Genomic DNA, 24582 nt, shown 5'->3' on the forward strand with positions numbered 1-24582 from the left:
GACGACCTGCACGCGAAGTCGAGCACTTTACGGTAGAACAGTTTAACGAGGACCAATACCGCACACCCTCGGTCCTTACGCAGACTAATCCAAGTGGTCACCCACCCGCACACTGACCGCAGCCAGTGATACTTGACTTCGGTGATCTGGTGGGAACCGCATCTTAACGATCAGTCCACTGCGGGACGCAGCGAGTTGTGTCTACGAAGAATTGTTGCCTCGATGAATTGTGTCCACAGTGAATTGTGCTCGAGACGAATTTCGCCCATAACGAATTTATCTTGGCAAATAGTTCTGCTCACGATTAATTGTGTTCGACAAATTGATGCAGAACCTTGAATTAATAAATGATAATAAAGTTTTGCAATTATAGGTAGATATATAAGCAAAATAAACTCCAGCAGCAGGTTGTAGCAGGTTTCTTTTAATTCAGCGTAAAAATATATCAGAAACAACGCCTTACTTAACTGTTTGGAAAAAATTCAATTCTACACACCTAATCACTCCCATTTCCTTCAAAAAGCGTAGCGTACAAATGAGAATAGTCGAGAAGTTTTCATGTATCATTTATGAGAGTGGACATAACAAAGCTGTCTACCAAAAACATACTTTTGATGTTAATTTTGCCGAAGAAACACCAATTTTATTACTATAATTAATATACATACTAAGATGCTTTTCATCGAAAACGCAAGAAATTGTGCTTATAACAGATTGTCACTGAGATGCGTTGTGCTTGTGTCGAGTTTTATAACCGTCATTGAACAGCTGACCCAATTTTTTCAGTTTACTACTGATGTTCAACTCTGTAGCTTTGTAATTTTGAGCCCAAGCAAGAAGACAAGGAATCTCCTGGATCAAGTATTGGTTAAAACTAGCTTTCGCGAAGGACTTTTTGATCTTACCCGCATTTCTGTTACATGGAGAGTAAAACCACTAAAACCTCCTATGGTAAGCCAGATGGCAAGGAGATTCTCACCCATGATCCATCTGATATTTTAGTTCAGCACTGTGGTCGGTGCAAGCTGGATGTGGAATTCGTATCGACCAGCCTTAGTTGGGATTCGAACCCGGTTCACCTCATTGGTAAGTGAACGCTCTATCCTCTGAGCAATCACGGCTTCCTACTACTAATTCTTGTTCCGACGAGTTGTGTCTACCACGGATTGTACCTTGCACCCTCGTCGAATTGCCATTACGATTACGAAGTGTTGCGCCTAACTATCGCAGCTAAGAATTATGTTTGCGAAGGATCATCCCACGAGGAGTTGTTTGCTACGAATTGACAACGCTCCTAGAAATACCCAGAACTCCTTGAAGTGTGTGGTCACCTAGAGGGTTGGCAGGTTTAGGGCTGGAGACCACTGTATGCGATTGCCCTAGACGCAGAGTGAAAGTTTGGAAACTACATGCAAGACACGATGCTCGCGTCTACGTGATTGTCACCTTAATAACCAGACCTAACCAAACGATACTTGACGTGAGAGCCCTAATAAAAAAGTTTTAAATGACCCAACGATGCCTGGTCGAAACTGAATACGCTACTGCCTACGCCTTGTCGAGGTGGTCACTTTGAACAATTTTAATTATTTTTTATTCTCTGTGGTATTGCTTTGAAAATAGACAATACCAACCAGAAAAATATTAGCTAAGATTATGATTACATTAAATAAAAATAATACAACTCATTAGTGTGCAACTATTGGACACGGAAACAATTAAACCAAAATTAAAATAGACCAAGCGTGACCTTTTGTCTCAAGCTTGTTTTATTAGTGTGTATGGTAGGGTCCTGATTTCTAATGACGATGTAGTTTTCGTTACTTTTAATAGCGATAGATGGCAGTCTCAGAAGTGGGCGTTTCCCAGATCCTGTTGTGCGATGTGTTTTGTTTATGTTTATAATTAAAGAACTTCTGTCACAGATGTTGATTAGATTAATGTGAACTTTTTATTTAATTTTTCCTTTATGTGTCTCCACATTTAAACATACTGTTCAAGTAATTTTTAGAAATTAAATATTTTATTTACAATTGTTTTATACAACCATCATTAATTCGTATTAGGCTTACTGTGTTTCGGTATTCTTTTACAATCAAAATTAGTATATANTTTATAATTAAAGAACTTCTGTCACAGATGTTGATTAGATTAATGTGAACTTTTTATTTAATTTTTCCTTTATGTGTCTCCACATTTAAACATACTGTTCAAGTAATTTTTAGAAATTAAATATTTTATTTACAATTGTTTTGTACAACCATCATTAATTCGTATTAGGCTTACTGTGTTTCGGTATTCTTTTACAATCTGACTTAGTATGTAATAACTAATAAAAAAAATATCCTAGCATGTAATAACATTAAAATATGACAATCCCACTTGACACTATTAATTAAATTAATTTGTACAATTTGCTTCAATTATGTGGTGCTTTTATTTTGAAATCTGTATGCATTTGTTTCGTATATGTTCTTGAATGTGTTTCTAAAATTCAGAATGCTGTTTTAAAACATGCTATCATACGTATCGAATTTAATTTTTTTAAAAATTAAATTCGATATGCGATTCAAAATCTGTATGCATTTATTTCGTATATGTTCTGGAATGTGTTTCTAAAATTCAGAGTGCTGTTCAAAAACATTGCTATCATACATATCGAATTTAATTTTTTACAAAATAATTAAGGCTGAAAATTTTTGCATTTATATACAGAAATAGAGCTGCAATATTTGGAAATGATCGTCTCATTTCAAATGTTTAATTATTTAACAGCTCTTTTGCCTAAGTTCTGGTTGGTCCAATATTTTACATAAGCATTATTTGTAAAAACAAAATTTTGACAAAGTATTTCTGGGACAAATTTTAAAAGATTTAATAAAGAATAGTCTAAAATCAATGTCTTACTACTATACTACTCATTATTAGAAATAGTTTTTAAACATATTTGTTAAGTTATAAAAATTGCTAACTTATATTCTGAAAGCTAAATTTGAAAAATTGAAACTAGATTGCTGAACCATGAGTTTTATAATGCTGATTTTTATTTTTTTAAATTATATTCAGGCAAGTCAATTTCATCATTTTTTAAACTCTTAGTTTTAAAAATTGAGAAATTTTTTCGTTTCATTTGTGCTTGTTTTTCAATTTTAACTAAAGCTAAGCATTAACTTAACTAAGCTTCTAATAGACTTTATTATTTTATTGTCCTTTTCTTCCAGTAATACGGCATTCTGAAAAAGTTAAGATTTTTAGCCTTGAAATCTTTTGTTTTGTTTTTTTCTTTTTCAAAAATTTTCTTATGATTTTATAGACTGTTTTATTATGAAGTAGCAACTAAAAGGGTTTCTATTAGGCTGTAATATTTATTTTTTATTGAAAATACATTAATGGGAAAACTATAATGTTTAGCTTTAAAATTTTCTTCCAAAAATTGATATCAATTTTTATTTTTTCTGTTTTGCTTTTGTATATAATCTTTATTTTTATAATAGTGCTGTATTTCAGAAACATTTCTGATAGACATCTCTTTTAATGTCTTATGGATAATTATTTATTATTATTATTTTTTTTTGTAAAATATTATATCAAGCATTTAAGTTTTGTTTTAAAAATTAGATGATTTTTTTTTTTTACTTTACTTCTTTAGTATATTTTAATAGATGTCAGTCAGCTCTTTGTATCTTAAATATTTCTAATTATCTTTATTATCAAAAGATTTCTATTCAAGTTATTTTCCCTTCACCCCATACTAATAATACTGCTATGTTTTGATTATTTTTCTATTATGAGTAAACTTATTTCGATTTTAAAATTAACGCTTAATAAGGATTTTTAAAAAAAAAAATTCTACTTGGTTGCCGACTATTCGTTATTTGGCCCATTTTTTCGGACGAATATTCGGTTTTTATCTATTCGGCAAAAACACTATTTGTTACATGCCTAATTTATATTCAGTCATGCCTATGTGTTTATGTATAGTTTTTCCGAGCTTTTGTATTCTTTGCTCTACATTCAACCAATATTAATTCAATTTCTCTCGTCACAAAACAGGTTAATTTCAAGTTGTTGGTTCTCCTACTATAACTATTTATATAGCAGTAGCCACAGAATTACATATTTGTTTTTTAAACTTCTAATAAAAACATTTAAAACTATTTTAAATAATTTTTCAAATTGCTAAAATGCTAGAACAATATTACTATTATGAAACCCTCTTATTTTAACACCTTTTCCATTAATTTCAGATGGCTTCCAAAATCTGCTGGCTTCTATTAGTGATGTTATTAAGTGTTTCAACATTTGGATTATCAATGTGTTGTATCATAATAGTATCTGTATTCTCTTCAATTACTGGGTAAGATTGTTATTATTTGTGATTACTATGATGTGATGATTTTTAACGGTGATTACAATTTTAGAAAATTTTAAGATCAAATACTGATTGAAAAATCCAATTGTTGAATCAAAATTCTCTAGTTGAATGACTTTTTTGAAACATTAAATTTGTCTTTAACATGTACTACATACTACCTTTATAAGTTGATAAGAAAATTTAAGTAGTAGTTTCATAATAATCTTTACTTACCAGAGATCAGTCCAGGCCAAATTTACTACTGTTTAGCGATACCTTCACAAATTCAACTTTAGGGAAAACGGTAGTTTCACAAAATACTTTTTCTTAAAATTTTAAAGTACCTCTCAGAAAAACCAAGACAGACCCCTGCTTACATGTTTTCACTGATCAGCCTACCTATATGAGTTTAACTATAACCCAAAATTACATGTTGCTATTAAATGAATAATTCCAAGAAACTAAAGCAGTGAAATATTATTTATAAAACTTTAGTGGCTTTACAAATATGTGAATGGAAGAAAAGGTAGAGCTGTTTCAAGCGCTCAAAGATAAGCACCTATTCTCAAGACATGACAGATGATCCATCAAATCATCCAAATTGCCAAACAGGAATGTCATTAACGCTTGAGAATGGGCATCTGTTTTTGAGCGCTTGGAACATGTCTACTTTCATTTCCATCTGCATATTTTTAAAGTTTTTTAATGAGTTATATGTGTTGCTATATTTTACTTCATTTGAATATTTCCCTATAATGTGAGTATCAGTGCTACAAGCTCTTATCTTATCCTAGATGGCAAAATATGTTTTGAAAGAAAGCACGGAAACTAAATTCACCAGCAAAATGATTGATTATATTTGGCTGTGCAACTCTCTATGTTAGAGTGTGTCCGTAGATATCTATGTATTGTTAACTATGTGTGTTGTAAATATGCATGTAAATGTTATTAAGAGATAAGCATTTGCTGTAGTTAATATGCAGAAACTATCTATGTTCATTAAAAAAAACATTAATTTACTTCAGTATGATATTTCAGGGTTGTTACGCTACCTGGATAAATGTAAAAACCTGGAAAAGTCAGTAAATTTGTAAATTATAAAAAAGTCTGGGCATTCTACATTTCTGAGCAAAAATCTGGAAATGTCAGATAGTTTGATTTGGCAAATTCCAAGCACGCGATGTTGACATCAAAATTTTTAAGAAAAGAATTTCCTGTTCAGGAACTTCTTTTTTCCATTTTACTTTAAGTAAAATAAAATTTAAAATATAATCTATACATGGCAAACATTTATTCTTTGTGGTTCACTATATGTTTTGTTCACTGCACTGCTAGTGAATTCTGCTACATTAGATTGGAATTTTTTTTAATGTATCTAAAAATTCCGGAAAAGTCATAGAATTTTATTCTTCCAATTGCATAGGAACCTTTATATTTGCTCTAATACCCAAATCAATAGTCTTGTAAAAACTTTTATAATTGTAAAATTTTCAAGTTATGTAAATATTGTATACAAGAATCACAATGCTTCTTGAAAATGTATTTCCCTCACTCAGGATCGTTGTGATGGAAATCAATGATTTTATTTCAAATCTTTGATTTAAATCAATTTGCAAGGACTTATTCATATTTGTTTAAGTTGAATTATAATCTCTCTTTTTTTTTATTCAGCTTCTACAAAGGCTTTAATTTTTGATGCAAAGTTAAAAAATCTAGGATTTACTAACTGCATGTATATTAATTCCATTAAATGACTAAAATACATTAAAGAGATTTCAGTTTAACCTGTTATGATCACCAAACTTAAACTGAGAATTTTTTTGAAAATTTGAAATAGCTCTTTATTGTTTTAAATCTGAAGAAAATATTAGGGAGACCGGAAAATAATGTCATTTCAACACATTAAATATTCGTTAGTCTTGAAAACCAATTTATTTTTTTTCGATCCGGCATTGAAAGGTTGTTGCTAACAAGGGTGAATACACTGTTGATTAAAAATAAAATCCTAATAACAAATATCAAATGCATCGAAATGACATTACTTTTTGGTCCACTTATACAATATGTATTCGTCAAAGTTTTGACACTGTAATATATTTAATCATTTATAAAAGTTTCATGCCTTATTACTATTGCTTGAAATATTTAAATAAGTAAGTTTTTTAAATCTAGAATTCTTGTTATGACTTATATGGAAAAACTGGTAAAAGTCAAACCAGTTCGCAAATCATCCCTTTCAAGCAGAGGACGTTCCTACAGCCTGTTTGAAGGAATACCAAAAGTAAATATTAATACATTTTAATCATACATAACAGTCGAAGTGTCTAATCCTCCAAGTAAGATTGCTTAATCTATTAAAAAAATGAAGTGTGAATATTATTTTATGTGCTGTTTTGTGTTAAACATTTTTAAATTCTAAGATATATGTTAACCTTACTTTTCAATTTTGTGATGTATAAGTAAGCTCTGCTTTTCAATTTTAAGATATGTGCAAAATGTTAGCTAAGCTTTTTAATTATGATGTGCAAGTTAACTTTAACTCATTTTGTTTGGTCTTACTTTATTGTAATTTAAAATAATTGTGTTCATATTTCTTACAATGTTTCTATTTATGATATTTACTTAATGAGTGTTAAAATAACATGCTCATTATTTTAAGGAAATTATAACAATTATAAATCAAATCTAAGTCAGTTAAAATTTCAAGATTATTTATAAATTAAGTACAGAATTATGTATCATTCAAGTGATAATAATCTTTGTAATTTCTAATTTTATAAGATTTATTTTATTTGGTTATTAGATATACTTCAGCTTTTATTGTAAGTTATGAAATGAAGTTTTCCAAATTAATTTACGAATGACATTTCATGTAATGTAGTTAAATAAGTAATCTATTTTAAAGATAAGGTGTTTTTACAATGATAAATTGTTTTTACAAATCGTATAACACAATACAGAACCATTTATCCAGTGTCCAGAAAACCGGGAAATATTTGCTTGGTTTTCGTGCCATTTTGAACTTAATAGAATAATTGAGTCTTCCTTGAAACTGAAGAGAGTAAATTGAAAGATGGGTGGAATTCTTTTTCTTCGCATGCATAGAGAGAAAATTCGATATTTCTTTGACCTTGAAGATCTTGCCCTGTAAATAAAATTAATCCAAAATCTCAATTAAAAAACTTTCTGTAAGCAAATTGTTGACTCTTGTAACTATTTTTAACTCTTTTGTTTCCAAAGAATTCTGACAAAATTGTTTCAAAAGTTACTGAATTTATTAAAAGCATTTTAATTTATCTTTTATAAAGTATTTGAATTATTTTTAATGAAGCTGAACTGCAGAATGCGCAAGTTTTAACTAAATTGCGATTTAGCAAGAGGTTGTTGAGAGAGTTTATGCTTAAATTTCTGAGATTGATTCCCAAATAAATCGCCGACAGATTGATTGCTTGGTAGAATGGAGAAATTTTGACCTTTTTTTTTTTTTTTTTTTTTTTTTTTTTTTTTTTTTTTTGCTTATTATTTTTGAAAACTAAAACAGCATCTTGTATACGAAATCTGATGAAACAAGTGATTTTGTTTATTGCTTCGATTTACGAGGGGGAAATATCAAAATACTTGCTTTATTATATGCTTTACTATACTATGATATAACTATGCTTTACTATATGAATAGCTTTAATAGTAGAGTGAAAACATAGAATTTTTAATATGTATACTAAAACGGCTAAATTAGGGCTATTTTATTCAGTAATGAAGTAGGAACATAGTTAAGCTGTGTTGAATTATTTTTCAGCTATCCAGAAAACCGTTGAATTTAGACATCTGAGATGGCGATGATCTTGAGCATTCCGAATAATTGGTTCTCTACTGTATATTATTAATAACAGTTTGAATTACTGCCACTAGTAATAGTTTCATGTTTTTTAGTTGTGATTAAAACTTATTTGCAGATTGTTATAGAACTTTTAAGAAGAACTTACAGGTTGACGGCACAAAACATTTTTTTTTTCCTTAAATTTTTAGTTGCATGGTTAAAAGCACTATTTGGCAACTGAGTATTTTCATGGTGCTGAGCTGTTTTTTCAAATAATTATAATCACAAAAAGTCGATCTAATTACAATTAATAATAATTTCATTTCTTTCAATTGTAGTTCAAAGTAATGTGAGCATGCAAGAAAACTGTGAGGGTGTGTGGAAAAAAAAATAGTTGGTGTCATCTGTTACCTCTTTACCATCAGCCTAAATTATTTTTATTTTTTATTCGTTTATTCTTGAAATCAATAATAAAAATTTTAACTTTTCAACATCCTCACAAGAAAAAGACTCTTTGAGATCAGAAATGAGACAGAATTAAAACATTAAAAATAAAATTTATATTGAAGCAGGGAAAATAATCAGAGAAATTTAATTAAAACAAGCATTATTTTCTTCTTTTCTGAATGCTTGTGGTCACTGTGGGTATATAATTGTCTTTCTTTTTTTCTTCAGATTGCTTATCAAATGAAAGATTCATCTGATCTGCCAAAAGTTGACCAACGACTTACTGGTTCTAAAGAGATTGATGATCAGTTAAGACAGGTATTCATTTTTTACTTTATGTGTTATTCGGTTTTTAGAGGTTCAATGGTTTATTTTTTAAACTTTATGCTCTAACTTATTAAATAAACCTTTTTAAAAAAATGCATTATGATAATGAATCAAATATTTATTTAACAATAAGTTAGGAAAAACTCAAAAAACATTTCCAATTTTTTTTCAAGAATTTGAAAGTTTAATTTTTTTTTTTTTTTAAAGTTATAATTTGAAACATTTGAGAATTAAGTTCAAACTATATCTTGGTAGTGCTACAAATTTAATTATAAATATAAAAGTTTACAAATGTTAAGTTTTTTGTTTAACTTTACAATTTTTATCTGCTGTTAGTTGTATCAAAAAATGCATAAATTATACAGCGATTTATACTTTATAAGAACTCCCTCCAATCACACAATCGACGTGAAAATAAAAATATATAAAGAACATGTTCAGAAGTCGGTTTTACTATTTTTTTTCAAGATAAAAATTTTTGTTTTAAAGATAAAATTAAAAATATTTCTTATGTACAGGGATGAGATTTCTCCACTTTTTAGTGGAAATCCGCCTTTTTCGCTTTTGTCTCTCAAATTTCAGCCTTTTTATCAAAAACTCCAATTTTCAGTTTTTTTATGAATATTCCGTTTTTCTGAAAATTCAGCCGTTGAAGTAAAATAATTATATTTCTTTCCGATTTATAAAGATAAACACAGAAAATTCAAATTATGTAGCTGCCAACCCTTTCACATTTTTAATAATTTTAACTATTTTCTCCACTTTTACGTTCAGAAAATAAGATTTTCCGTATTTTTACCCGCCCGCGAGGTACTTTATATTTTCGTATTTCAGACGTCGCTGCATTTTAATATCAAACAGTGATTTTCTTATTTACCTGATTTAAAAGTTGTTCATTGTGATTCTTATTCATGCAATTATTGCAATTCTTATTTACAAGGTTTATATCGCTGTTTTTTTTTTTTTTAAATCTATGTAGCAATTCGTATTCGTGTGAGTTGAAATCCAATGTCATGCGATTCCTTTATGCGGTTGTAATAACAAGCATTGATTTTCGTATTTACGCATGATTTAAAAATTAGGCTTTGGATTGGTATTCACGGGATTTAGAAATTATGCATTGTGATTCGTATTTACGCGATCTAAAAATTAGGCATCGTGATTTGTATTTTCACATTTTTGAAATTCAATATGGAGTTTCATACTCACGTGATTTCAAAAAAATTGTGATTCATATTCACGCAATTTTAAAATCCTTTATTGCAATTCTTATACGGAGTAAGTTTTTTTTCTTCTTGAATTAGTTACTATGAAGACGCCCGGTGGCTGAGCGGTAACGCTGTCGTGCCACAGGTCCCTCGCCAACCATACAGCCACAGGTTCGATCCTCGGGCCGGACAAGGTTGACTCAGCCTTTCATCCCTTCAGTGGGTCGATAAATGAGTACCAAGCATGCTTGGGAACTAAACACTGAGGGTTCCTCGTTTGGCTAACCACCTGGTCGGAACATCTGCTCCTGCACCCCAGAGCCCAAGGTCAGGAAAACTGAGATGGGCGCAGTAGGCCTTGGCCCTCTTGGGCTGTCGCGCCGCTGAGTTTAGTTTTATATGATACGATATTATATATTATATGATATGATATATTATATATGTTATATTATATGATAAGATACGATATATTATATGATATGATATATTATATGATAAATTATACATTATATTATAAGTCTAGATTAGATAATGAACTTGATAATGAAGAATAGATAATAAATAAAACTGAGATGGGCACAGTAGGCCTTGGCCCTCTATGGGCTGTCGNATATTATATGATAAGATACGATATATTATATGATAAGATACGATATATTATATGATATGATATGATATATTATATTATATTATATGATAAGATACGATATATTATATGATATGATATATTATATTATATGATATATTATATTATATGATATGATATATTATATGATAAATTATACATTATATTATAGGTCTAGATTAGATAATGAACTTGATAATGAAGAATAGATAATAAAGAAAACTGAGATGGGCACAGTAGGCCTTGGCCCTCTATGGGCTGTCGCGCTGCTGAGTTTAGTTTAGTTACTATAAATGTGGCATTTTTTCTATCAACTATTATTGGTATATATATATATATATAGGCTTTACAACATCAGCGAAACTGGATGAAAATATGTTACTGATATTTTTGCTGTAAATCACGTAATAGTATTTATTAAAAAAAATGAAATGTTAATGTATGTTCTCAGTAGTTTAGTGTTCTAAACTAGGCAGTAATAATTGACTCCTTTGTGACTGAAGAAAAATTTCCAGCTTTATCTTTTCACTTTTTACTAAATGTTAAGTGTCGATGTAATTGTTCATCTATTAATAAATTAGTACACAACTAATTTTATATCAACACATAGTTATTTATTATCTTAAATCGTCTGGATTTTATTATGGAATAATTGCACGTACATAAGATTTAGTCCCGTGAAAATTCAGCTTTTTTGCCTTTTGGCCAATCTCATCCCTGTATGTAGTAAACATAATAAAAGAAATAGCTGTTCTTAATGCCAAAACATATATTAGAACTATTCCAATTCATTCCAATTCATATTTATTAAAATTAAATCTATGAAATCAACCCTCACTAGAACTAAATCTCATACCAAAAACATAGAGATATAATAATTCATCTATATTTCATTTAATTTATCTATTTACCAATTATTTTTGGTATTTAGGTTCAGTCTATTTACTAAACAAATCTGATCATTGTATATAATATTGATAGTTTTAACTGTCGCTTGTTTCACTTTATTTATTTGATCTGTTTAATCTGATAGAATACCATAAAATTTAACACAGGGTTTAAATTTTTATTATTGTTAAGTGTTGTGTTGATGTTTTTCATTTTTTTAAAGCATTTTAATCTATTCTTTCTCAATGTTATATTTTTAGATTTTGTCCAATATTGTTAGAGATTTTATACAAACTTGGTATCAAGAAATATCTCTCAATGAAGAATTCCTTGATGGTTTCAATGAAATGTGTAAAACTATCATCAATAATTTTTCCAAAAGGTAAAATATAAAATTTTTGTATATTTAATAATTTGTAAGCTAAGTTTTTTCTCTACTAAATGCAATTAAACTTTTATTGGTATTTAGTTGATTTTATTGGTATAATGGTGATTGATATCAGTCAAGAATATTTTTAAAAAAATTACAAATCTAAATTTATTTTACGTTATTAAAATGACACTTCTGGCTTTATCAAAATATGTTTGTTCTGTGAAACTTTCCAAATAGAACATCCTTATAACCCACCTCCTGTCTCTCTTAAATGTTGGCTAATAAATCAAATATGTCTAAGAGTGTTATTGATTGATACTCTGAACATTTCATAAATTCTCTAAAAGATGAAGAAAAAAAACTTCTTTTAGGAATACTATCATGCAATTAGATTATCTATTAAAATTTCACTGAATTAGTCAAATAGTGTTAAAAAGGAACCAAAACCTAATATAAACCCTTTATAAGTTGACCATATGAAGAAAAATTTAAAAGCTTTTGTTCTTTTGTAATAAGCTACAAATTTATTGCCTAAATGTAACAAAATTAATTTTGAAATGTTGGAGGGAATATAATAAATTTTCTAGTTGAACAAGCTCTTGTGTATAGATATTTTACAAAAATTTTTATTACTAATAACCGACATGCTTATAAAAGAACAAAGATGCATAGATATTTGCTCTGAACAAATTAATTTAATAATAAGTTAGTGTAACAAATAATAATTCCTTCTAGTGATTAGCCTCTTTTTAATGCTGTATAAAATTTTGAAGTCTTGTTTTAAAACTTTAATTACATTTGTCTATTTGAATTGGTTATATTAATGCTACGATGTAAAAAATTATTAAAAAAATCCTCTCCATAAGTTGATCAGAAAAGCAATGCACCGCAAGTTGACAACTTATAAAGGTTCCCCCTGTAATCTCCATAGCAATAAATACCTTGAAAATGAATTAATTCATCTGTCTAAAGAAAATTCTTCTGTATAGGTAATAATGCTAAAGTATGTCGTCAATTCTGAAACAAACAAAAAATATTGTGAATATTTTGAGCAATTCAACATATTTGTATTAGTTTTCCAATGTTTTTTCCTTTCATTTTATAAATTTTTTCTTACGTTGTTTCATATTTTTAGTGCTAAAGAAGTCAATTGGGTTTCTTTTATAACTCACCAAGTTGTTGAAAGTTTTACTAGTCATTTGCGGTTATATCGCCATGCCGAGACTTCATTTCGTCGAAGGCAACGAGAAAGTGAGTTTCAGTTTTATTTTAAACAGATTATGAAAGGTATGTTGTGCGACTTGTGACACAAATATTCTTTATTTCTTCTAGATCCTAATAGAAATTTAAGTATAGAAGCACTATTTTTTGAAAAAGAATTTAATCATGGAGAAAATATATGCAGAGAAAATGTGTGTTGCTCTCCAGAGCATGAAATGGGTAAGCTTGATTTAACTTTTTTGATATTTTAGCCAGCTACATAATATTAACCTCAACAACAGGAAATAGAATTATCCGATCAATTTGAAACACCTAGAAAAAAAAACATAGTTTAGTTGCATTACTTGTAATGAATCCTTGTCGTTTTATTTATATGTATAGGTGTTGCTCTGCATATGTATGTATTTATATCAATTTTAATTCTTGATTTACATATTGTCTTCTTTTTATAAAATGTTGTCTTTTCACAAAAAAAAACTGTTTTACTGTAACACTTACAAGCAATGTAATTATATTATTTTCTCTGTCTTATTGTATATTAGTCTTAATAAAACAGATTCAATAAACCAGTATGATTTTGCATTTTGACTTTACTTTTTGATTTGATTGAATTTGTACCATTTTTCCATTGAATAACATAATGTAAATTATTTGCTTGGTAGAAAAATAATTAAGAACTAAAGTCTTTTCCACAGTTTAAAAGTTATTAAAATAGGCAGAAAATTCTTTCATTATATTTATTGATTTAATTGTGAGTTGTTCTTATTATGCTTGTCTATACTTTGATTTGAAGTCTAATTAATCTAAATATGCTTCAGTTTTTTTATTTTTCTATCAGCTCATCTTTAAATCGTAAATATCTCTATAATATTAAAAGTTAGAAAGGTTCTTGAATTATTGTGATTTTTTTACTCATTATTTCGATGTTTTTTTTTTCTAATCCCACTAATTATTTTGTGGGATTACTAAAGTGTTGCTTGTTTTATTAAATAATTCGCAGGGGTCTGCCCAGGCCAAATTTACTACCATTTAGCTGTACATTCACAAATTCAACTTTAGGAAAAATAATTTTTCTTGAAATATAATTTTTTTTTCTCGTAAGAATATCTCGTATTTTTGTAAACTCATATTTTTACCATATTTTTGTGTTCATTTTTTTAATATAATTTTTAATATTCACAAATTATGTCTAAATTTTCACAAAATACCTTTTGGTACCTCTTAGAAAAACGTAACCAGACCCCTGATTGGTATAAAAAAAACATTGAGGTCCTAATTAAAGCAATCTATCACAAATACAGTGGTTACTTTTTGTTAAACAAAAATTCAAGTTGTGGTTAGCAGAATCTTATTCCTGTTTATTCTATATCTTCTATCCTGTTTATTCTATATTATCTTCTGTTTTTTCTATATTTTAAAATTCATATTGAATAAATATTTATTTTATATACTAATTCAATATGAATAATAACTATTGTTCCTATTGATTAAATTATATAGTTGTAAATATTATTCTTGGAGATGTTATTGTTAAATCTTTTTACTATCCCTCTTAATTAAATAAAGTGATTTGTTTTAAACATTTCAGAATATCTTCAAAATGTATGTGATACTGTGTTATATTTATTACTACCTCCTGAAGCCTTTGATAATAATCTTTTGAGAAAAATGATCAGGGTAAATATGTTTCTCTAAATATCATTCTTAATTTTTTTATATTCCTTGAAAAAAATCTTTATTTTTTAACTAATTTTTTTTAAATCTTTTTTTTTTGTTTGTTTGTTTAAACCATCTCCCTATATTTATTAAAAAATTCATATGAAGCAAATGATTTATTTCGAAAAGAACTATTGGATTCAGTTTTAAAATAAATAAAATTTAAAGCACCATTAAAAAATTTTCATTTTTGTGTTTGTAATTAAATGCTTAGGAAACAAGCTCTCATTTTGGTTTGCTCCTATATGCTGAATACATCGCCTGTGTCCTATTAAAAATATTACATTGGATTTTTATAACCTCTACTTCAAACTAATTCGAGACATTAAAGTAGTTGATTAAACCTTATGCATGCATAAATAGTCTATTTGCTTTATCCAATATTTTGATTTATTCATGTTTTAAACGTTTTATTTGATAGTGTGTATAAAAATTAAAAAGAACTTGATTCATGCTACCTTATCAATTAATGACTGAAACAAATTATTTTCAGGAAATACTTGTTTCTTCAGTATTAAGGCCTTTAATTTACCAGTTTTCTGATCCAGATGAAATTAATCAGAACTTAATATACTTAGTAAGTTAATGTTTGCAAGATTTTCTGCTTGTTAATTCTGAGTTTTGTTTTTAATGTTTAGTTTGTTTGTTTTTTTAGTGTAAAGATTACATTGTAACTAGTAAAACACTTTTGAATGTTTTAAGAAAAACAGACAATCAAGATGAACTTAAAGCTTTCATTCAGATATCAAAGCATGAGCACAAAGTGCAAAATGCCCAAGATGCTGGGGATAAAGATGGTAAAGTATTATAATTTTAATTGCAATTTTTTAGAACTATTAAAACAAAATTTTATGCTCAATTGCATCCATTATCTTTTACAATGAATTTTCAAGCTATTGATATTTTTAGATTTTCTCTGAATATGTTTCTTTAGTTGAATTTTTATTAATACATTTTGGTGCAACATAATTATAAATGTGAAGATTCTCTCTGTGTTTTGTTTGTTGAATTCTTATTGATGCATTCTGTAATGTAAGTCTGCCATGCACAATCATTATGGGGTACAAAATGCTGTGTTGGGGGCCGATATTAACAAAATGCTGTAATTATTAACATAGTGTGGTATTGCAATTTCTAACTCTTGTGCTAAAAACACCAACTAACTAACTATTTTAGTCCATAAGAAAAATGTGGTTTTGTAAATTTATGGTCTTTATTGTAATAAATTACGTAGTCTACATATGGGAAAAGGGATGCTAAAATTAACTCTTGCTCCAGATGCAAAATAGCCTGTTTGAAATTGTCTTTTTTCAATTTATTTGCACAATTTAAAAGTAACTGCAGCAATAAACCCATTGCGTACTTTCTTAATGAAATGATTACATTCTAATAAAGGCTGAGAACTAGATCAGTTGCAGACATTGCTGAAAAAAATCTGTCTGCTATTTATTTCTATTTTTATCAATATTCTTCTACTTTTATATTTTTATTAATATTTAAGGGAGTTCAGAGGCAAAGCTAAAGGCTTTGTGGGCTACTTTTGACTTAGTCTGCGAACCCCTCAGCCTTGTTTAGATTTTCTCTGAATATATTTTGCTAATTCAATTTACATTAATGCATTATGATGTAATATGATTTTTGGATTCATTTTATTTTGCTAAGGTCCTGATGAAGTTTATTAAATATATATTTTGAGATGCGTTCTTGAAACAAAGTTTCTAGTACTAATTTTTGTCTTACACAGAGAAAAAAGAGTTAATTAGCATAAATAAAAAGTAATAATTTTATTTCTTGAACTTATTAAGAAATTATTGATTCCTTTTTTTTTCTATAATTTTTTTTATCTCTTATTTATTTTGTTATGTTTGAACAACATCACAGTGATTGAGGAATTGAGCTACCCTTATAAAAGATATCCAGATATCCTGAGAAGTAAAAGTGACAGGTATGCAATGTCAACTACATTGCCACTATCATACAGTCGGTCTTAAAATTGTGGAGTCTTTATCTCAATGACCCTCTTTGCCAATGACAGAATATTGCGAGTGTGTTTTACTGTTTATGAGCATTGCGCAAGTTAAAATTTGCATTTTCCAGGAGTTGAAAACTGATTTAAAAATACAATGTCATGTACCTTTTTATGTTTATTTCTAAGAAATAAGAACAATGGTATTTTCGATGGAACTATGATTTTTAATGTTGTGTAAAAAACATGTGGGAAATAAAATGTAATTTTAAAGAAATATATTAAAATTTTATAGTTATTTGGTATATAATATTGTTATGTGTTCTCCATCGCATATATTAACTAGCTGTAAAAATTCCTTGCAGAAATTAAAAAGTACCTGAAAAGCATTTCTTACATTGAATCAGTTGCTCAACATAGACTTGAAAAATTATTAGGCCACTCCAAACAAGCAGAAAATGACTCTACTGAGTTTTATTTAGTAAGTGTATAATTTTTTGTTTGTGGCATGTTTTCAAAAACATAATTATTTGATTATGTTTAGGTTTTTCTCAGAAATACTTTCTAATAATTCATTTTAATTTTTTCATCAAAATTCATGAATTCTTTGATATTAAGAGGGTTTCTGTTAACATATAATACTCGAATTCGATTTATAGACAAATTTAGCAATTTATACTAAATTGAAACTATATATACTATCTGTCATAGCATGTTTTTTCATTTAAAAAACCAGCTGCTGAAATGGTTATGTACAGTGTAGACTTTGCATAGGAAAAAAATTCATACAATTTTCTATCTAGTAACCTGCATGTCATGCTGAAATATAATTTACATATTTCTTAACATTCAAAAACTGAATTATTATCTCATTTAATCTTTTTCTCAGTAAATTAAAATACATTTTATAAAACTCTTTATACCACAACCTTGAATTGAGTGCTGATTAAAATCTTTTTTTAGATATGTACATCTTCCTAATACATCAGCATGGTATTCAAAAATGGGTTTTCTATGACTTGTATTTTGATTTCTTGGTGGACAGAGGTGTCCTGTTGGGCTTGTCTCTGCTGGCTATTAATTGCTTTTAATTTATTGCCAAGGCTCTTTTTATTAGCCTTGCACATTCAAATGAGTTGGCAGAAAAGAAAGTGTGAGAAATATTAATGATTTTTAATAAAATCGAAACATTTAGAAGCCATGTGATTTTTAGATTCTATTCTAATGGGTTAGGAAGATTTAGATCTCTAAAAATAGAGTTTTCTGCACTCACTTAATTCAGAAATGGGGTTTAAAGAAATTACGAATTATACGAATGATTTTTATTTACAGAGAAAAAGATTAAATGAGTTAATGATAACAATTGAGAAAATGATAATTTAGTTAAACGACAAAAAATATGCATACTTCAGCAAGACGTAGCCCATTTTCCATGATGCATTACAAATAGGTGACATGGTTACTTTTTGCCACTTTTTTATTTATATTTTCAAACATTTTAACTTAATTTTCCTCCTAATTAAATTAATGCACCATAGTTCTCTATTTACATACTGTTTTACTCAAATTCTAATGATAATTAAAACAATCCTGCAATTATCCCATATTTTTTTAATACTCCCTATTTATTTATTTTTAATCCTAGGTTAGTGATGTAACTGATTCACCAATTTTAGAAAATAAGAGAAAGCTTGTATCTCTTCCATTTGATGTGATATTAAATAACAATATTGCCTTGCACTACTTCACTCGTAAGTTCTCTCTGTACTACTAACTTCATCCTCTTTTTTGCACCATTTTGTTCCCATTACTCATCTTATAGAAGTAGTAACTGTCTTCTTTTTTCCTACCAAAATAATAATTTAATATGACTTTAAAGTAATTTTATTTCATAAAATTCTATTGTTTATAAAAGATGATTTTATATTAAAGGTACTTCCACTCAGTATTCACTATATCACAAATTTAGAATCTTATTTTAGTCTTATTTAACTAGATAATTTATTCATTTTAGTTTTAATTAACTATATAATTTATTTTGCTAATTTCTTTAATTTAGCAGATCACGATGAATGAAGACAATATTTGATTGTTTTTGAAGTGAAAGAAAATTCCAAGAAAACTCCAATATTGTTTACAAACAATAAATGAGTAGTCATAGAAAGCTTGCCATTTGGACAGAAAATTCAATTGAAATTTGAAAACACTATTACACAAACATTTTAAATATGTGTTAGGGATCTATAGATTTTTTAATTGTAAACTTGCAAATAAGAAATGAAGATTTTATTACCTTTTGTCAACCTTTAAAGCTAATTTACTCTAATTCACTAAAATGGCATTTAAAACTTCATCTATTCAGTTCTTCAATTAAGACATATTGTAATAATGGAGGAAAGTTGTAAAAATACAGTTATAGCCTTAAAAAGAAGGTTATGGCTTCTCTTCTTATAGCATTAATATGTTACAAATCCTTTTGGTTTTTAAATTACATTTTGAAAATAGTTTTGTAAATGTCTTCTGTTCTTGTGCGTTGAAAGTCACATTTCACCATGAACTTATCACCACGTTGGAAAATCAGTCTCTCCATATAGTGAGATTGAAAAACAAAATATATGAGCGAAATACTCTTTAAATTTGTGCATTTGCTTAACTACTTGATTGTTAACAATGTTTATACATGTATAGAGGTAAATATTGCTTTTACTTTAACCTTAGGAGAATAAATATATTGATATGTATTAATATGGTATATGAATTTTTATATTGCATTGCAGTCTTAAATGAAATGAAACTTTCTGCAAAAAACGCAAAATCTCAAATAAAAAACAAACTGCAAGAAATTTATTGACTCTTGTAGCTAATTTTAACCTTTTAGCTAAACTAACTTTAACAAAAAATTTTCGAAAATCACTGATTTTCTAATTTGTTAAAACTCCATATTGATTATTATACCTACCAGGATATATTTCTTGAAATTTAGCAGTTTTTTTACTGTATAAAGCCAGTTGTTTGCTTGTTTTGCCTTAAACTTCTTTGTATATCTAAAGTCTAAGTGAATCAAAAACATTTAATGACTATTTTTATAACAGTCTACGCTTTCCATTCAATTTTTGATGCCTGAATGTCGAATACGATTTGAAACAATTTTTTCAATGTATTTGGTAATGACAAATTTTCTGTTTACAACTTTTACACTTTTGTGTCCATTATGTTATATGATTGCATGCATGCTATGTAATTTATTAAATATTTTTTAATTACTGCTTGTTAGCTTTTTTGACATTTGCAATAACAATTTTGTTTTTTCAGAATACTTGGTTAACCTTAATACTGAAGGTTATGTATTTTTTTACCATAATGTTGAGGTGAGTAATCCATTAATTTTTGCTTTACTTATTATCCATTACTAAAAAACTTTGAAGCTCATTTTAATTTTTTATTTAAAGAATTAAAAATTGGCAAAATTGTTTTTTTTTTTATTATTATTATATTGAAGAAAATTTAAATTTAACTAATTGCCATTCTTCTATTTAAGGAAAAAATGCAAAACCAAAATCTGCATTAGTTTAAGGTTTACCCATATCAAATTTGAAAATTGTTTATTAGCGTATAAAAAATTTATTATGACAATAGCCTACAAATGGCTAGACAATTATTCTTTTAATATATTTATTTCATATATTGTTATACTATTGTAATTGTATGTTATAATGCAATACATGATACTCTAGAAGCTTATAAAATTGTCCTGATTATTATGTTTTGTAGAGGTGCACAACCTACAACCCAGGTGCGAAATGTGTCCTTCAAATAGTATATATACAACTCCCTGCTTTGCACCCAAAATAAAAAATAGTTTAAAAATTGCTTAAGAAAGTTTTGCATTTGTATAAAAATAACTTTTTAATGAATTGAGAAAAAACATCAAAATTAAAACAAGTTAACCCTGATTTTATTCAAAAATTAGATAGATTTTTTTAAATAAAATCTGTTTAAAGTTCAAAAAAAACAATTTTTTTTTTAAAACTTTATTTAAAAATTTATTTTAAAGCTTTTAAAAAAATTGTTTATATATCTGGAATTTTTCAAGCTAGTCAGAAAATTTTTACTGACAATTATAAAATTATTTTATCCAAATAATAGTTACAAATGCAAAATGTAATTTTTAATAATTATTTACCATTTTTTATTGTTTTGTTAATAATAGTTAAAAAAGTTTGAAATGTAAAGTATGCAAATGTTTACATAATTTTAAAGAATGTTATTTTATTCAACATAATACAAAATTGAATGAAATTGGTCAAATAATTCATGAGAATTTTAAGAAATTGTATATTTAAAATTAATTTTCTCAGGAACTGTTGGACAGATTTCATTCAAATTTTATATTTTGCTTTATAAAATTACTTTCTTGAAAATAATGTAAAAATTTTTAAACTTTACAACAAATAATAATAATAACAACTAATTATAAAAAGTAATATTTTTTTCTTTCTTGGGATTATTTTTGGTTAAACGAATTTTCTAATTGTGTGTAAAAAGAAATTCGATTTATTCAAAAATTCCCACAAAATTATGAAATATGCAAAAAGTAGAATCAACGCAGGAGGACCACTGTTTTGACCCAATCATTGGACAGCATTTCCCTGATTGCAACTACCCCTATATTTTGAAGGTCAGAAATCCACATCCGTCGGAAAAAGTTGTTTGTTCCAAGAAAATACATTTTTGTGTCTGATTTTGTAATTGAAAATATCATTTGCACAAATTAATCACTATATTTGAGGTTACCCCCTTGAATCATTTAGATTAAGTGCAAATATGTGAATGCCTGATCATTAGATAGAGTTATTCAGAGTGTTGTTTTTTTTTAAATTTTATTTTATTCATTTTACTTCAGGTAGATATAATAGAGAATATATATAATAGAGACTATAATAGTTAGATATAATAGAGAGTAGATATAATAGACACTATAATAGAGAATGAATGGAAACCATAATGTTTGACCTATCAAAATAAAATCTCTAAATGTATTCTGGTTTAAATTTTACCAACTTTTTGCTTCATATTTTTTTTTGCTATTATAATACAAAACTATAATAAATACATTGACGGTAAATAAATCAGATTTGTCTTTTATTTAATATCTAACTCTTAATTTATTTTAGCTAAAACTTTTAAAAATATTATCTGTGTACCTCATGCTATTAAAAATCATTTCATCTAAATTTTCATATATTTTATAGGGATTTAGAACCACTGTCCAATTGATGAAAGCTGAAAATACGAGTATTGGAGATGAATCAATAGAAAAACTTAGAGTTTTAGCAATACAACTTTATGACTCATATTTGGGACCAGACGTGAGTTGAGTTTACATGAATTGAAATGATTTTTTCTATTAATAAAATAATTTGTGTTTCAATTTTTTATATATGTTATTATTTTAATAAGAAACTAATATTAAGAGCATGAATTGAAATGATTTTTTACAATTTCTAATTAAGTATGTCTATTAATTTAATAATTTGTGTTTCATTTTTTATATTTTGTTATTTCTTTAATAAGAAACTAATATTAAGATCTGTATTAAAATTTATTAAGTTCTGTCAATATTTAATATATACTTTCCTGTTTAACTATATTTTTAAGGGTTATAACGATTATTTTATGTGTATTTTTAAGGTTTCTTCAAAAATAACTCTAGATGAAAATATACTTAAGAAGCTAAGATCTAGATTAAAGACTGAAACTATCAATGAAAACTGCTTTGATGAAGTTCAAGAGAAGGTAAACAAAAACATGCTTGAAATTGATTTCATAAATCAATGCATTAATGATACTTTTTCTGCAATTTAAATAATATTATATGAAAAAGGTTTAAATGGTGGACATTTTTATTTTGTTCTAATATCAATACAGGAAAGCAGAAATCAAACATTTTCTTTTTTTATTTTAGCTCTTTATTTTTATAAAACAAATTGTAGGCAATCTCCAGATAAGTTTTTTTCTTCCTAATGAAAGATAAATCTTTACTATTTTTAAAAATCGTGCTTCACACTTAAAAAAAATGCATCTTTTGTTGTTAACATGTTGAAAACTGACTATTAAAAATTAATGTATACTTTTCACTATTATTCAAAATGAAAAAAAAAAGGTCAATATGTCTATTACAATTTTTATTCCTTTTATAACTATTTTAACATTAAATATGAGTATTTGCTTGAAATGTGTGATTAAATATGTAAAATAAATAAACGATAATTTCATATGCTGTTATAAATTGTTGTTATAACCGATTTTAACTACGTTTCATAATTATATTAACATTAAATATGAATATTTGTTTGAAATGTATGATTAAATATGTAAAATAATTAAGCAACAATTTCATCTGTTATAAATTGTTGTTATAACAGATTTTTACTGTCTTTGTATCATAAATTAAACATTGCTCTTAGCTATCTGATATTTTATGAATCTGTTAAAAGATTTTGTAAAAAAAAACTATTTAAATTTTTTATAGGTGTATGAATCTTTAGAAAATGAATTTTATCTGTCTGGCTTTAAAGATTCTACATTGTACATAAAATTACTCGCTGAATTAGATTTATTGCATGAATCAAGCTCCAGTGGAGATTTAGGTTAGTTCCAAATATTATCATTTTCTAAAATTGTTCAGAAATACATATCTATTTTAAAATATTATTTTTCTTTTTAATATTATTCATCACAATAACTTATATATATGATCCTTCTACTACTTTTATTTGAGATTTAAGCAGAAATAGTGTCCTAAGACTTTTGTACTAAAGTGAAGGTTCCAATTTTTCTGGTTTTAATGGTTCTCATAAATTTAATTGTTGAAATTTACTATTGCATTTTGTATCCATCTAAATTACAATAAGTTTGTATTTAGTGCTTGAGAAACTTTTCTATCGTAGTTTTTTCTTTTTTAAAAATCTGTCATTGGAAACAATATTTAAACATTAAAAGTTTTTAAAGTTATTGTTGTAATACAAAGTAACTTGTTTAAAACGGACTCAAATCATCAGGATTTTTTCAATGATATAAAATTGAATTGCATAGATGAGAGTAAATCGCAAAAAAAACAGTGTTAGCAATAAAACTATACTTATGTTTGGAAATATTTTTAAATCTGATTTGCAATTAAATTAAATGTAAAATAATTTATTCTACTTTTATTACTCTTACAAAATTTATTAGATTGAACTATTTACATAGTTTACTTCTACAAGTTTCATATTATATAGGATTTTTATCCAAAATTATGCAAACATGTTTGTAAAATAAAAAAATTCAGTAGACTTTTGATAATTTGTATTGTGTATTGTCTGAGATGCAAAAATGCAAGTCATCCCTCTCAAAACACTGTTTTTTTTTCATCTGCTTTTTAAATAATTGTAAAACTAATTATAACAAACTAAAAATAACCTTAAATTTCTTTTCATTTTATGCTATCATTTATATTATTAAACTCCTATTCTGTATTTTTTTAAAATAAAATTTATCAAAATTTAACAAATCTAATCGACTGGAATCTTTATCCCCTTTCAAAGCATTTCTTGATCATCCAATTTAATGAAGAGTCTAATGTATTCAACACATTTTAC

General features: G+C 26.9%; 1 protein-coding gene across 7 annotated transcripts in view; it reads left to right on the forward strand.

Moving 5' to 3' along the window:
* The first annotated feature begins 1832 nt into the window (after positions 1-1832).
* The window catches only part of LOC107438879 (sorting nexin-13), a 41914-nt gene continuing 19164 nt past the window's right edge, over positions 1833-24582 (forward strand). For 3 of the 7 annotated variants that reach the window (XM_043038850.2, XM_071177736.1, XM_071177738.1), the window contains exons 1-16: positions 2113-2214; positions 4248-4357; positions 6527-6635; positions 8847-8936; positions 11927-12048; positions 13175-13290; positions 13372-13479; positions 14849-14937; positions 15470-15553; positions 15632-15773; positions 17308-17423; positions 18588-18693; positions 20255-20310; positions 22195-22311; positions 22634-22738; positions 23475-23592. In XM_043038850.2, the coding sequence (XP_042894784.1) occupies positions 4248-4357; positions 6527-6635; positions 8847-8936; positions 11927-12048; positions 13175-13290; positions 13372-13479; positions 14849-14937; positions 15470-15553; positions 15632-15773; positions 17308-17423; positions 18588-18693; positions 20255-20310; positions 22195-22311; positions 22634-22738; positions 23475-23592 (1588 nt within the window). In that variant the 5' untranslated portion in view covers positions 2113-2214. Of the gene's footprint in view, positions 2001-2112; positions 2319-4247; positions 4358-6526; positions 6636-8846; positions 8937-11926; positions 12049-13174; positions 13291-13371; positions 13480-14848; positions 14938-15469; positions 15554-15631; positions 15774-17307; positions 17424-18587; positions 18694-20254; positions 20311-22194; positions 22312-22633; positions 22739-23474; positions 23593-24582 lie in introns of those variants that run through there. The other 4 variants (XM_043038849.2, XM_043038854.2, XM_043038853.2 and 1 more) reach the window with 4 other exon arrangements.

The sequence above is a fragment of the Parasteatoda tepidariorum genome, chromosome 2 (genome assembly GCF_043381705.1).
Source record: "Parasteatoda tepidariorum isolate YZ-2023 chromosome 2, CAS_Ptep_4.0, whole genome shotgun sequence".
NCBI lineage: Eukaryota > Metazoa > Arthropoda > Arachnida > Araneae > Theridiidae > Parasteatoda > Parasteatoda tepidariorum.